General features: G+C 42.8%; 1 protein-coding gene across 1 annotated transcript in view; it reads right to left on the reverse strand.

Annotated features, from left to right (window-relative positions):
• Window positions 1–2,703: 2,703 nt before the first annotated feature.
• The window catches only part of BCL7A (BAF chromatin remodeling complex subunit BCL7A), a 30,678-nt gene continuing 19,805 nt past the window's right edge, over window positions 2,704–13,576 (reverse strand). Inside the window, exons 4-6 of the mRNA XM_079957860.1 lie at window positions 12,038–12,205; window positions 7,569–7,690; window positions 2,704–6,584 (exon numbers count right to left, since the gene is read on the reverse strand). Of these exons, the coding sequence (XP_079813986.1) occupies window positions 6,510–6,584; window positions 7,569–7,690; window positions 12,038–12,205 (365 nt within the window). The 3' untranslated portion in view covers window positions 2,704–6,509. The remainder of the gene's footprint in view (window positions 6,585–7,568; window positions 7,691–12,037; window positions 12,206–13,576) is intronic.

Raw genomic sequence — 13,576 nt, forward strand, 5'->3', positions numbered from 1 at the left:
GGCCGCCCTGCTCGCCCCCGCCGGCTCTGTCTGCCCCGTCAGGCCCGGCGCGGCCGAGTGGAGCTCCTCGGCCGGCCCGCCCGCCTGGCCCCGCCTGCCGCCTCGGCCGGGCTGGGAAGGGGCGGAGCGGGGCGCCTGGGAGCCTCGTCGGCTGAGCGCGCCCTGCTGCTCGGCCTCGTTCCTGTCAGGCGGCGAGTGCTCGCCTCACGCAGCCAGGCGGCCGATAGGGATTTGTTGTGAGCCGCCCTTCCTCCGCGGATCTCAGGGCGGCTCACAGCACACAAGCACAAGAGGGAAACAAGAACAAAGCCACAAGCACATTTGCAACTCCCCGCAACTAGAAAAGCGACTGTGGATGGAAACAGGCGGCTGGAAGCCACACTTGCCAGCTGGGGGGGGCAGCTTGAATAAATTATGTTTTTTTGGGGGGGTGTAAACTCCGCCCCAGTGGGACGCAGGTGGCGCTGTGGGTTAAAGCCTCAGCGCCTAGGGCTTGCCGATCGAAAGGTCGGCGGTTCGAATCCCTGCGGCGGGGTGCGCTCCCGCTGCTCGGTCCCAGCGCCTGCCAACCTAGCAGTTCGAAAGCACCTCCGGGTGCAAGTAGATAAATAGGGACCGCTTACCAGCGGGAAGGTAAACGGCATTTCCGTGTGCGGCTCTGGCTCTGGCTCTGGCCAGAGCAGCGATGTCACGCTGGCCACGTGACCCGGAAGTGTCTCCGGACAGCGCTGGCCCCTGGCCTCTTAAGTGAGATGGGCGCACAACCCCAGAGTCTGTCAAGACTGGCCCGTAGGGGCAGGGGTACCTTTACCTTTACCTTTAAACTCCGCCCCACTTAATCCAGTATATGAAATGGTGCACACACCACATTTGAACGGCAAGGTCCATCAATTGGGGGGGGGGGAGGCAGCCCCCTCAAATATTATATCGGAATTGGGTCCTATCATTGCCAGCAGCCCCACTGATATAGGAGGAGACGCAGCGTTACATTTAAAGCATATTCGAAGCAGTGTCTTTACCGCAGAGAATCCTGGGCACTGTAGTTTACCCCTCATGGGGTGGCAGCTCCCAGCAAGCCTTAAGCAAACTACCATGCCCAGAGCTCTTTGAGGCAGGGAGGGGAGAATGTGCATGCAGAATGTGCTAACTTAGCGCCGTCCATTTTAATGGGTCTGCTCAAAGTATGACTTTGGACACATCCACATCATACATTTGAAGCTCTGGGATTCCACATTAACGTTACAGTTCTCTTTCCCCCACCTGGCCCCACTTTCCAGGAAACTGGGAATTTTAGCTCTGGGAGGGAACTAAAGGTAAAGGTAAAGGTACCCCTGCCCGTACGGGCCAGTCTTGACAGACTCTGGGGTTGTGCGCCCATCTCACTCAAGAGGCCGGGGGCCAGCGCTGTCTGGAGACACTTCCGGGTCACGTGGCCAGCGTGACATCGCTGCTCTGGCGAGCCAGAGCCGCACACGGAAACACCGTTTACCTTCCCGCTGGTAAGCAGTCCCTATTTATCTACTTGCACCCGGAGGTGCTTTCGAACTGCTAGGTTGGCAGGCGCTGGGACCGAGCAGCGGGAGCGCACCCCGCCGCAGGGATTCGAACCGCCGACCTTTCGATCGGCAAGTCCTAGGCACTGAGGCTTTAACCCACAGCGCCACCTGCGTCCTGGGAGGGAACTAGGGGTGTCCTAATCACTCTCACTTCACTACAGCTCCCAGAATTCTCGGAGGGAGCACTCTACTGTTTAACGTGGAATCATAGCACCTTTAATGCATGGTGTGAATGTTGCTTTAGTAAGACACAACTCAGCCAGATTAAAAAAGACACCAGCTAAATTATAACACAGGAAGGTTGTTGGCCTAGGGCAAAAGATCCTATGGGTGGGGAATAAGCTATCTTGCCTGGCCAAAGAATTTCATCTATTTTATTTCTGCTGTGTGAATAGGTCCTGTTGCCATTATGAATGTGGAAAGTGCTTTTATTTGTAGTATTTAAATATTGTTATTGTATTTTTTATTATGAATCACCCTGAAGTATGCTTGTGTGAAGGGTGGCACATATAAAACTTACATAAAATATTTAAGTGTCTTCACTAGGAGGAGTGGGGTTGGCAAAGCAATCTCTTCCAGTTGTCAGTAAGTTTGTGCCATAAATCATGGGACAGTGTTCTACAGAAGCGGCCTTGTTAAGTCTATTTGCAGCAAAAAGGAAAGGGAAATAGTGGCTTAGAGCACCTCAAAGGGTAATTTATTAAAGCACCAGTTTTAGTCCCCCAAAGCTTTCAACACAAAAGACTTGTCAGCCTGCCAAGGTGCCACAAGACTTTGAGTGATCTGTACCACCAACCTACAGATAGCCTTATAGGCCTGGTCAACACTGAGATCCTAGGTATGTTTACTCAGAAGTCCCATTGGGATAAATGCCTTACTATCAAGTGCTTAGACTGCAGGAAACTGCCTTAATGTAGCTAGACCAAAGGCCCATCTAGCTCAGTTAACCATATACAGAATGGCACCAGCTTTTCAGACCAGGTTCCTTCCCAGCCAAACATGCCAAAGACTGAATCTAGGACATTCTGGATGCAAATAATGTTGCTGTATGTTGCTTTCTACAGTCCTTTCCTAAGGCATGTGAAAGCTATCACACTCAAACTTTTGAATCAACTAATTTCTTATTCAAAAGATTGTTCACACAGCATTTTGTGTTGTGACTTTAAAGTTTATTTTTTTAATGAAACCATTGTACATTGTACAAACCATAGCTACTGATGGAATAAATAAGTGAAAAATGATACTGCTGTACAACACACAAAATCATTAAGATGGAAAAACAATTAGGTAATGAAATAAACCCACAAAATTCTTTACACCTTCTAGCAGGGCTTTAGATATAAAGAACATTCTAAAACATGACAATGTTTCTGTATGAAGCAAGCTACCACAAAAGCCAGTAATTCTTATGCTGCCTCACCAATTGGTTGTTGTTGTTGTTGTTGTTAAGTGCCAGCACTTTTTGGAATGTTAACAACTATTCCCCCACCCATAAGAACTCCAAAATGAACAGTTCTGCTATAAAATGTTTTGACTGTGTAAATTGCCCAGCTAGCAGGCCTGCCTCCTCACCCCATAACCCACAAATATCAGCTACCTTGCTAGCTTATGTATACAGATGTAATTTGAGAGTAACTGAGTGTCCAAATGCCCAGAGTGTCGATAAGGAAGCACTTCTTGATATTCACGCTATTTCTAAAAAAAATGTCAGATTCAACCCACCAACCACTGATGCTGCATGACCTCCACTGAAATGAGCACAGATTGCACAGCTGTGTGTGTGGTGGACACTGTCTATTGCCTGCCTGAGAATTTCCAGTCACTGAGATGCAAGATGTGTTGACTCGCTCGCTCTCCTCACCCCTTCCCCACTGCTATCAATACAGGCTTTTCCATGCAAGCCCATAAAACAAAATCCCTAAAGATGGCAGCAAACCAAGAAGCTGGACCTAGTACCAAATCTCAAAGGTTGCAAGATCCCTTCCTTGCTGGTTGAATTTAAACTATAACTTTCAAGCATTAAAAATGTGTTTTAACTGCACATCCAAATGGCCTATCAAAAGGCAGAGTAGTTACAGTGTGCACGTTTTTAAATTTCTGCATACCAAATAGCATCAAGATCCTCCTCTATCCTGATAAAAGGGTGCAGACTGACACTAATGGGTGCAAGGAGTCCAATTCCATTTGCTTTTTCCAACCCCTATTTGTTGGCAGAGGATTCAAATATCTAACGTTGCAAATCAAAGCAGAGCCACTAACCACTGTGGCTATGCTGGTTTTCTTTTTCTTGAGTCATGGAATAGCAAAATGATTGCACACTTCATCAAAGGCTACTGCCACCCATCTTTCATTTGCAGGTCTCAATTCACAAGTCAAGCAAACCCAACTGAAAGACACTGGGAATTGTGTGGCGGCAGCAGGCCTTAGTGAATGGCTGACACATAACTGAAGAAAGAAAGTACAGTAGGAATTAAGAAGCCAGTTTCATCACGAAGCTTATCAGTGTCAGTAATGCCAATAAACATTTCTACCTAATGAAAAAAATTGAGGTATTTTAGTGCTATTTATATTTTATTAAGTACAGGATTCAGCTCTGAAATTTAAAAAGCCTATCTACTTCCTTGGAAACTGTGTAAAACAAATCAAAAACACACAACCACAAAATTGAAGCTTCTACAGACAGCAACTACTGGGCATGACAACATATCAACAGTGGTTTCCAACCCACTGACATTTTAGCACTGATCAATTAAAAGCTACATAATTACAATTTTTTAAAGTTCAAAAATATATTTGTCTATGTCATAGATCAGCCAATATGTTTTCAAAAAACGAACCCTGGTTAAATATGGTTTTAATGTCCATACCGATTGCCATTTAACCAGTCATAACCCACATTTATGAAGCAGATACACAATTCAAGGGGTGGGGAAATCAGTTTACCATTTATGTATACTGTGCAAATATAACACCTCTTTCTGATATTAAATGAATTTTGTGATCGAAGCACAAAGAGACTTTGCAGGGAGCACACTGCTTTCATGAACAATTTGCAACCTATTTTAATTTTGATGAGATGTAAAATGTTTATTTCAACATAAAAAATATATCAGCCTTGAGTGTATAGCCAGTTTCTTTGCAGCTTAACAAATGTTGTGATTGAAGGTCAGAATTGGCACCTCCACCTCTTCTAACTTTTCTCGGAATTCATTGCAAATGCAATACAGTAGTTAAAGCTCAAGCCATTTTCACCGCTGGAGAAATCAGAAATAAAGCTTAGTGACTTTTATGAAGTGTTTTGATTGGAGGAAGGTTTGTTTTCCTTTAAAAAAAAAGGTCACCCAGTACTTCCATTATAAATTAAATGCAACCACATTTGCAGCTGCAGGTTGCAGTTTCGTAGTTATCAAGACTCATTGCTTCCTTATGCCACCTCTGTGTTTTCCATTCACACACATATTTTCCCCAGCCATCAAATGGAGGTTTAAGGGCTCAACACCTCTTTAGATGTGCAAAACATAACAAGACGAACCCATCAAGTTCTAGTCACAATTAAGCCCCATTGGGAATGTCTAAAATGTTACAACTAAAGTTGCACTGATTTCAAAAGGAATTAGTCACGACTGTGTGGTTCTACCGGTGATTACAAGTAGCATCAAAGCATCTGATATGGATAGATGGTTCAGCATATTCAGTGGCCATGTAGCATGGATAGGATTTACACATTGCCTCCTGCCAAGTCAAACATGCAAGAAATAAAACTGAACTTTTCAAAAACAGAGAGATGTCTGAAGAAGAGATTATGGAAGTAACAAGACTGTATTTACAAGCTACTCTTGAAACAAAAGTAAGCCTCAAGTACAGTATTGCCTGGAGTATCAGTAAACTGATTGTAAAAGAACAGTACAATGAAATTCATTTCAATCAAAACTACATCTGTCATAACACATATGCCTATTTGTACCTGTATTTATAGTTGACCCACTTTTAAAAAAAGACTCTGATAAAGTTACCTAGATCTAGTACTTAAAATGCATAATTTGCTTCAATACTTTTCCAAACCAGCACCAATTTAAGTAAACAGCAGAGCATGTTCACTTTAGGTATATCTGTTTTAAAAGACTACATTATTCAGCCAAGGGGAGGCATGCCATCAGGAAATTATTCAAAGCTATGTTACTGTGTAACTTGCATGCATTTCTGTGGAGGTTGCCAGAAGAGGGTCTTGGTGGCTCAAGTTGTGCATTAAAAATAAGTCATCCCTGTGGATGCAGAAAAATCAAGTGTCAGCTGTATGGTTCTCTCTGGACTCCAACAGTGAAAATGGCTTCCTGATTTCTCTCACAATAGCTCTTATGTTAAAATAGTAAGCACCAGGGTATAAAATAGAAACAAACAAACAAACACAATGAAAAGTTTCCTATATGGCATTGTACAAACCGTAGGCCACTCTGCAGAGGAGAGAACTGTCAAAAACAAGTTTAAAAAATTAGCACTGGTTTTGTTTTGTTTTTGTTTTGGAACACAAGGCACACACAAAAAAAGAAAAAAGCAGACATCACATCAGAAGGATGAATTTCACATGAGAAGACCTGACCTGTACCATCCTTAAATATCTTATTATGTTAAATAGAGAATGTGATAAAATACAGCAGCAACATAATTGTAATTTTGACATTAGAAACAGTGCGTAGACCCCTCCTGAGTTGTTTACTCCAACCATTTCAGAGACAGTAACTTAAATTCTCAACGTTTTGCTTCACAGAAAAGAAAAGTTTTCAGTGTCTGAAGAGATTATGCCTTTGCTTGGTTTCTTGGATTTTTGCTTGGTAACTTGAAAAGTTTATAGGAGTTCTGTCCTCATCCAAGAGAATATACGTAAATATGGTTGTTCTATATAATTTAGCCCATTGATGTACCTTACATAAAAACTGGCCAGGAAAAATCTAGTGTCTATATTTCATCAATGTTTTGTTGAGAGGGAGCCTCTACTTTCATCTTTTTAGAAGGTGGCACTCCTTCAGAGTCCTTAACAGGAGGAGAGAGAAAAGAAGAATCAGCATCAGTACTGAACAAAATCGTAATAATGTTATTGTGCTCCAGAGGTACAAGAGAACCCCAGGAAGCAAGTCTCATGGCCACAAAGCAACACGAAAGCTGCCATCATAGTTACCCATCTAAGTCCTAGTTCCCAAAATGGCAACACACATTTACCTTATAGCCCCACCCCATAAGATCACACACACCAAGACATGTGAGAAAACATTCTGACAATAAGAGCTCATTGATTGTGGAACAGTCCCCCCTTGGGAGGTTGTGGACTCTACATCCTTGAAGGTTTCTAAGCAGAGGCTGGATGGCCATCTGTCATGGATGCTTTAGCCAAGTATTGCAAGGGGTTGGACTAGACATCTCTTGGGTCCCTTCCAGCTCCACGGTTCTATGATCCTTGCAAGGCATACTAAGACAAGTATCAGTAAGCACCTGGGAGACATATTTGCAGCTTGTGGACTGTTAAGGCTATATCAATTCCCAGACACATAGGGAAAGAAGGGATAATGTGAGGACTCCGAAGATAATCGAGGCCGGAGTACAACCTTCATACCTTCTGGCTGGGATTTTAGAAGAAAAGGAACATGCTGCTTTACCTTGCCATAATTTGTTCACTTCAAACTGGTGACATTACCATCTTTCCAGCCTATTAAAACTTTACATGGAAAGGAACATACAGTCCTAAAAGGATCACCTAGCAATTTACTAGAAGGATCATCATAGTTTACTACGGAACATACTTCAAATATTTTAACAAGTTCTCCCATATTAACAACTTGCTGCTTAGACCAAGTGCAAAGCACAACAGCTCACTGTTAATGTTCAAGTGGAAAGAAATCAAAGCATTCACAGAATTAGAAAGCATGGAACACATAGATGTTAATCCAATAGACAAGACAGGTCAAACTTTCATTCGCACTGTTGACGATACCTCTTTGCTTATCTATGATTTTGAATTACCTGAGAGTTTTTAGATGCATCTGTGGTTATATCATTTTCTGCCAAAGGTTGAGTTTCCACTTTCTCTGAACTATTCATGGAATTCTCCATTGAAGATTGTGAGTTCTGTTCATCAGAAGCATCTGAAAGAGTTAAGAAGGTTGCACTGAATCACCAATGTATCATAGTACCTCTCATTAGGGTTCTCACCAAATTAGAGATTTTAACTAAATTAATTTATCATCATCAAACCTTTTATTGGCATCACATACAAACCTCCATAGCAAAGTAAATTAATTTTAGTTTATTTAATCTGGATAAATTTGCATGCTGCCAAACAATAGTTTTGAAGAAAAAGATGCACTTTACTTGTTCTTAGAAGATAGATAGATGGATGGCATATTTTGGGAAGTATTTCCTTCTGTATAAGAATGAAGATGGAACACCTTTAAGGCATTAAAAGTGCAGATAGCAGGCTATTAAATTATGTTTTCCAAGATGTGCTGGCCCAACTTTAAAAAGGGCTTTAAAGTCAATTAAGCTAACCAAGGTTGCTAATCTGTTTTCCACCCAGCTATAGACTACTTACAGATTTGTTGTCTTATCTAGAAGGGAGATATAATGATTTTGGATTAGAACGCAAGGACGCTTAGGCATTGGAGCAATCTATGGACTTTTAAATGGGGCCTGTTATGATTATTTTATTATGATGCTGTGTATTATGTTGTCATTATGATGCTGTGTAAATTATGTTCTTAATGCTGTACATAGCTCTGGGATCTTTGGCTAAAAAGCAGTATAAAAATGAATTATTACTGTTATCAGTGCTTTTTTTCTAGAAAAAGCGGTGCAGCAACTCCCACCTTCTTTGACAGACAACCCTAAGTTGCTGAGCTTCTTTCAGGATGACGCCAAACTTGTTGAGAGCGCACACTTTAGAGAAAACACGCATCATGTCTCCTCCCTTAAAGGGCTTCTTTCGGAAGAGAAGCAAAGTGCCAAAATCGCTCCCAGTCCATCCAAATTCCTGCACACAGAGAATGTGCCACCTGCCCAGGATGATGTGCACAGAGAGGGGTTGCCGGAAGAGGTTCCGGCTGGGGATAAAAAGCCTTGATTCCTCTTCTTCAAGCAACATACAAAGGAAATCTTGAGCTGGCCACTAGAGGGAGGCCAAGACCACATGGATATGGGGAAGGATCCAGACAATATTTAAGGGACATGGAAAAGCCTTTAGCAGAGCACTGCAAGGTGTGGGTGTAAGCCCCTCCAGTATCCACTAGGCTGCAACGTAAGAGCTTGATCTGAAAGCACACCTAGCATACCTGATCACACTAAAGGCTAGATATGCATTAAAAGGGTTTTTAAGTACACACTGTAGTATCTCATAACATGAAAGGCTTTTGTATTTCATGCAACTTGCTAAAACACATGCTCCATAATTGGATCTACCCAGGAATCCAGCCACAGCTTATAAACTTATAAGCAACTGTCATCCTACTATCACATACAGGAGGAATCTAAATTCAGAATCTCAAACATTATGTACAGAAGACATAGCCTAAGTAGATGCAGTTTTGTACAAGTTAAGAAAGACTGCGTGGATTTCTCTGCCAAAACCCGAACAAGGTGTCCTTCCTTATTTTCAGATTAAAAACTTGATAATTTAGACCTCTCCTCTGAAGAGGAAGAATCAATCTACATCCATATTATCTGACCTATAATAAATGTTGAACTATTAAAGTTAAAACAGATGTCACAGCTTACTATCTGAATGAGTGCATTTTATAAAGCATGCTTTAAGGTTCAATTTAGCCCCCAATCTGATGATAGGAACCCCGCCTATTGACATGAGGCAGGCACCTTTTCTGTACTCTTATCGGAGCCTGTTAAAAACATTTTTGCTGAGACATGCCTAGTCAGAAATGTAGAATGTTGATTTATGCTTTTCCTTTATTTTTTTGTTTTTTATTAATGCTTTAAACCAGGGGTCAGCAAACTTTTTCAGCAGGTGGCCAGTCCACTGTCCCTCAGATCTTGTGGGGGGCCGGACTATATTTTTTTGGGGGGATGAACAAATTCCTATGCCCCACAAATAACCCAGAGATGCATTTTAAATAAAAGGACACATTCTACTCATGTAAAAACACGCTGATTCCCAGACCGTCTGCAGGCCAGATTGAGAAGGCGACTGGGCCGGATCCAGCCCCCAGGCCTTAGGTTGCCTACCCATGCTTTAAACTGTGTTTACAGCCATTTTTTTAATCTTTAGAAACTGCTCTGAGGTTGTTGTTTTTTACAATCAAACATTGTATACATTTTATGAAATATAAATGGAATGGGAATGTTAGCTGAGAGAAAAGACAAGATGTTCAGTCCTAGCATCTTGAGACCCCTATGAAACATCCGAGCAGAAACAGAAAAGCACTTGGAGGACTGGAATTGGATGAAGGTAGAACGTTCTGAGCTAGAGTGGAAAAGGTTGGCACCATCAGCATAACAGGCACCATGGAATATTGTGTGCTTACACGGGGCTAACGTATCTAGAGAGACAAGCATACAGGACTAATAACAGAGCCCTCAGGGATCTCAACCGAGGAGAGGACAGATCAGAACAGCAAACAGGTAGAAAGAGAGTGAGTCAATGGAATCAGTGAGTTCTTAGATATAAAGGTAATCATGTAGAAAGTAATCAACTGAATTCAAGACAGCAGAGGAGTCAAGAAAGATGGAGCAAAATATATATTTTTGGAACTGGCACTAAAGCAGTCAGGTAATTTAATAAAGCTACAGTGGTGCCCCGCAAGACGAATGCCTCGCAAGACGAAAAACTCGCTAGACAAAAGGGTTTTCCGTTTTTCGAGGTAATTCGCAAGACGAATTTCCCTATGGGCTTGCTTCGCAAGACGAAAACGTCTTGCGGGTTTGCTTCCTTTTTCGTAAAACCGTTAATACCCGGGCAATCCGCGCTCCGCAAGACGAAAAAATCGCAAGACGAAGCAACTTGTGGAACGAATTAATTTCGTCTTGCGAGGCACCACTGTATCTGAAAGTAAGGGGTAAATGTGAACAGCTTTCAGAACTGAGCTCTGCTTTACATTCAGCTCAGTGAAAATTTATCTCCAACAGTAATTACACAAAGCGAGAATGACATTGTTTGCATATACAGTATCACTAACCTAGGGATAGGGAACTTCTAGTCTGTTGGTCAAATATGAGCCAGCAGTCTATTTTACCCCCAGCCTTGCCCACACCTGACACCATATGATACAAGGTGTGAGTAGGTAAAGCCATGGCTGCAAGCAGGCAGAAGCCTTAACATGAAACATGAGTGTGCTCCCAATTGCTCTTCAGCAGGCAGCACTTGCATTCAGCATGTTTTCAATTTAAACTCCTGATTGGAGTAACTAAGTGAAGCCGATGTCTGCTGAAATTTAAAATTCAGTGCCAAATGCAATTCCTGCTTTTGGCCAGAATCTTTGCAGTCGTAACCTGGATTCAAACTTAAGAAGGAAGAAACTCTAAGCATGCTCCAGATTTTTAAAATCTGAATGACCAGATGGCACATAATTTGACAGGCAGGTGGGTGGGTGGGTCAAGTTCCCCATACTTGCATTAAGCCAAGGGTTAACAACAGCACTATGTAGACAAGCAACACATCAGGAACAGTATTTCCACTGACTTTTGCTTCAATTTCAAATTATCTATTCTCTGGTTAGTGAAATGTACAAACTCTGAATCATAGTTTATAACAAACAATGGTTAGTTAAACAAGCCAGTTTCATAAGACATGGTTTGGAGTTGTTTAGCAGTTAACCATTGTTTGTTGCAAATCACAATCCCTGTTTTGTACATAACACTAAGCCAAGGATTTGTTGAAAGCAGAAAGAATGCCTACACTTTCTTGCTTGGCAGGGGGTTGGACTCGATGGCCCTTGTGGTCTCTTCCAACTCTATGATTCTATGATTCTACTTGACAGAAGTCCTTCCCCGACTGCATGGAAGGAAAGGGAAGCTTATGAGTCTAACACTTTCCTTGGTCTTAGGGAGGCTCGTCCACATAGAACTACACCATGGTTTAGCATTGTGTGAGTGTGGTCAGTGAAAGCAAAAAGTAACTAAGTGAAAACGGAGTGTCAGTTTTCAAAGCAGTAAGAAAGAGGGCAGATCTTAAATTATAGTTACAGTCATAGCTCCTCTTACTTATCCCTCCGGTTACGTAAACTTCGGGGTACGTAAGCAAACCTGGAAGTATATTTCTGAGTTTCTGCCATGCGCATGTGCACAGAAGCGGTTTCTCCGGTTGCGAAAACCTCAAGATCTGGCCGGACATCTGGAACGGATCCCATCTGCAACCGGAGGTACCACTGTATCTCCTCCTCAAGTGGGAGACACAGTGGGTCTGCTAACAAATGAAGTTTATATGGTGCACATGGAATGCCAACTGTTTACCTACCAGTTATGAGTAGGAAGATGTGCACATGAATTACCTTCTGAACCAGGCTCCTCTTTTGCATCTGCTTGAGTATCGTCAGATTTTGTTCCAGGGCCATCTGCCTGCCCTGTGGAGTTCTGCTCTGGCAGGGGGCTAGAGTTGCTGCTGTTCTCTTGTTTAATTGGAGAAGCATCAGCTATGGAACTCTGGTTGCTGTTATCATCTGTAAATAAGAGACAGGCTTGGTGAAAGCAATGAACATTCCCAAAATTGTATTTACATGTTAGGGGCTGCTGACCTGCCAAGCCCTCCACCCCTTTCCACCTCACCCAACTCCCCCATCCCCTCAATTCTTCAGCCTCTCATGGCTCCTTTTGCCCCCCCCCCATCCCTGCCAACCACAGCCTCTCACAACTCCCCACACCCCTGCCTATCCACCCACTCATTCTTATTGCTATTCCCAATCCCCTCACAGCTCACTCTGATCCCAACCACCACTCATGGAGGAGAGGGGGGTGAAGAGGATAAAGTATTCTGCAGTAACCTCCTTTTTGGCCCCAAGGCTGCTCGCCTGCCAAGGCTGCTCCTCAACAACCATCTTGCTTTGTAGCTGCTTTCTTCCTCCCCAGCTGCAGATGCAGAGACCAAAATGGCTGTGTCAGGTATACAATGGCAGCAGAGGAGGACAGTTTCTGGAAACAACCCCCATCTGTCCTAACTGTTCCCCTGCAGCTCATCTTGACACCTGCTTGTATGCCTGTTTGCTGTTCTGTTGTCATATTGCACTTGACATACCCACCTATTGGCAGCCAGGCAAACTGCAGGGTGATAACTTTTTTTCTTATGAAAATATTATACAGCAAGATGCTGCATGTCTACATTTCTGACACTTCCCAGTATTCCATATCAAATCCATACAGTGGTACCTCTGGTTACGTACTTAATTCGTTCCAGAGGTCCATTCTTAACCTGAAACTGTTCTTAACGTGAAGACCACCTTAGCTAATGGGGCCTCCCGCTGCTGGCGCGCTGCCACCGCGCAATTTCTGTTCTCATCCTGAAGCAAAGTTCTTAACCTGTGGTACTATTTCTGGGTTAGCGGAGTGTGTAACCTGAAGTGTCTGTAACCCGAGGTACCACTGTATCTATGTTGGCAACTCAAACTAGACCAATATAAGGGTTAATTACTTGAGAGATCTTTTTGCAGATCATTTTAATGTCACAGAAAAGCAACCATGGCCGCCTCTGTTGCATCAAGTTTGTACTTCAAGTATCAATAATCTGTTCACTGACTCTTCCCAGCTGTCTGAATATGCAGAGAAAGCTGAAAGAAGCTGCCTAAATTTTTCTTAAAAGTGGAAGCTTAAGTGATGTACAAGGTATTCTAAATCTGTGGTATTGATGGGGACTTCATACTGCCTAATGTTCAGTACAGTCATGCAATACTTATTATTCTTGTCAAAAATATGACTATATAATATGCTGATGTCACGCTACTCACATTATAGCAAAATTCTCCAAGGAATCGTGGAGGGAGAGAGCAAACATAGTGCAAGCTGGCTCACAATTACAACAAAGGAAAGTGAAGTACTCT

The sequence above is a fragment of the Podarcis cretensis genome (assembly GCF_951804945.1).
Source record: "Podarcis cretensis genome assembly, chromosome: 16".
NCBI lineage: Eukaryota > Metazoa > Chordata > Lepidosauria > Squamata > Lacertidae > Podarcis > Podarcis cretensis.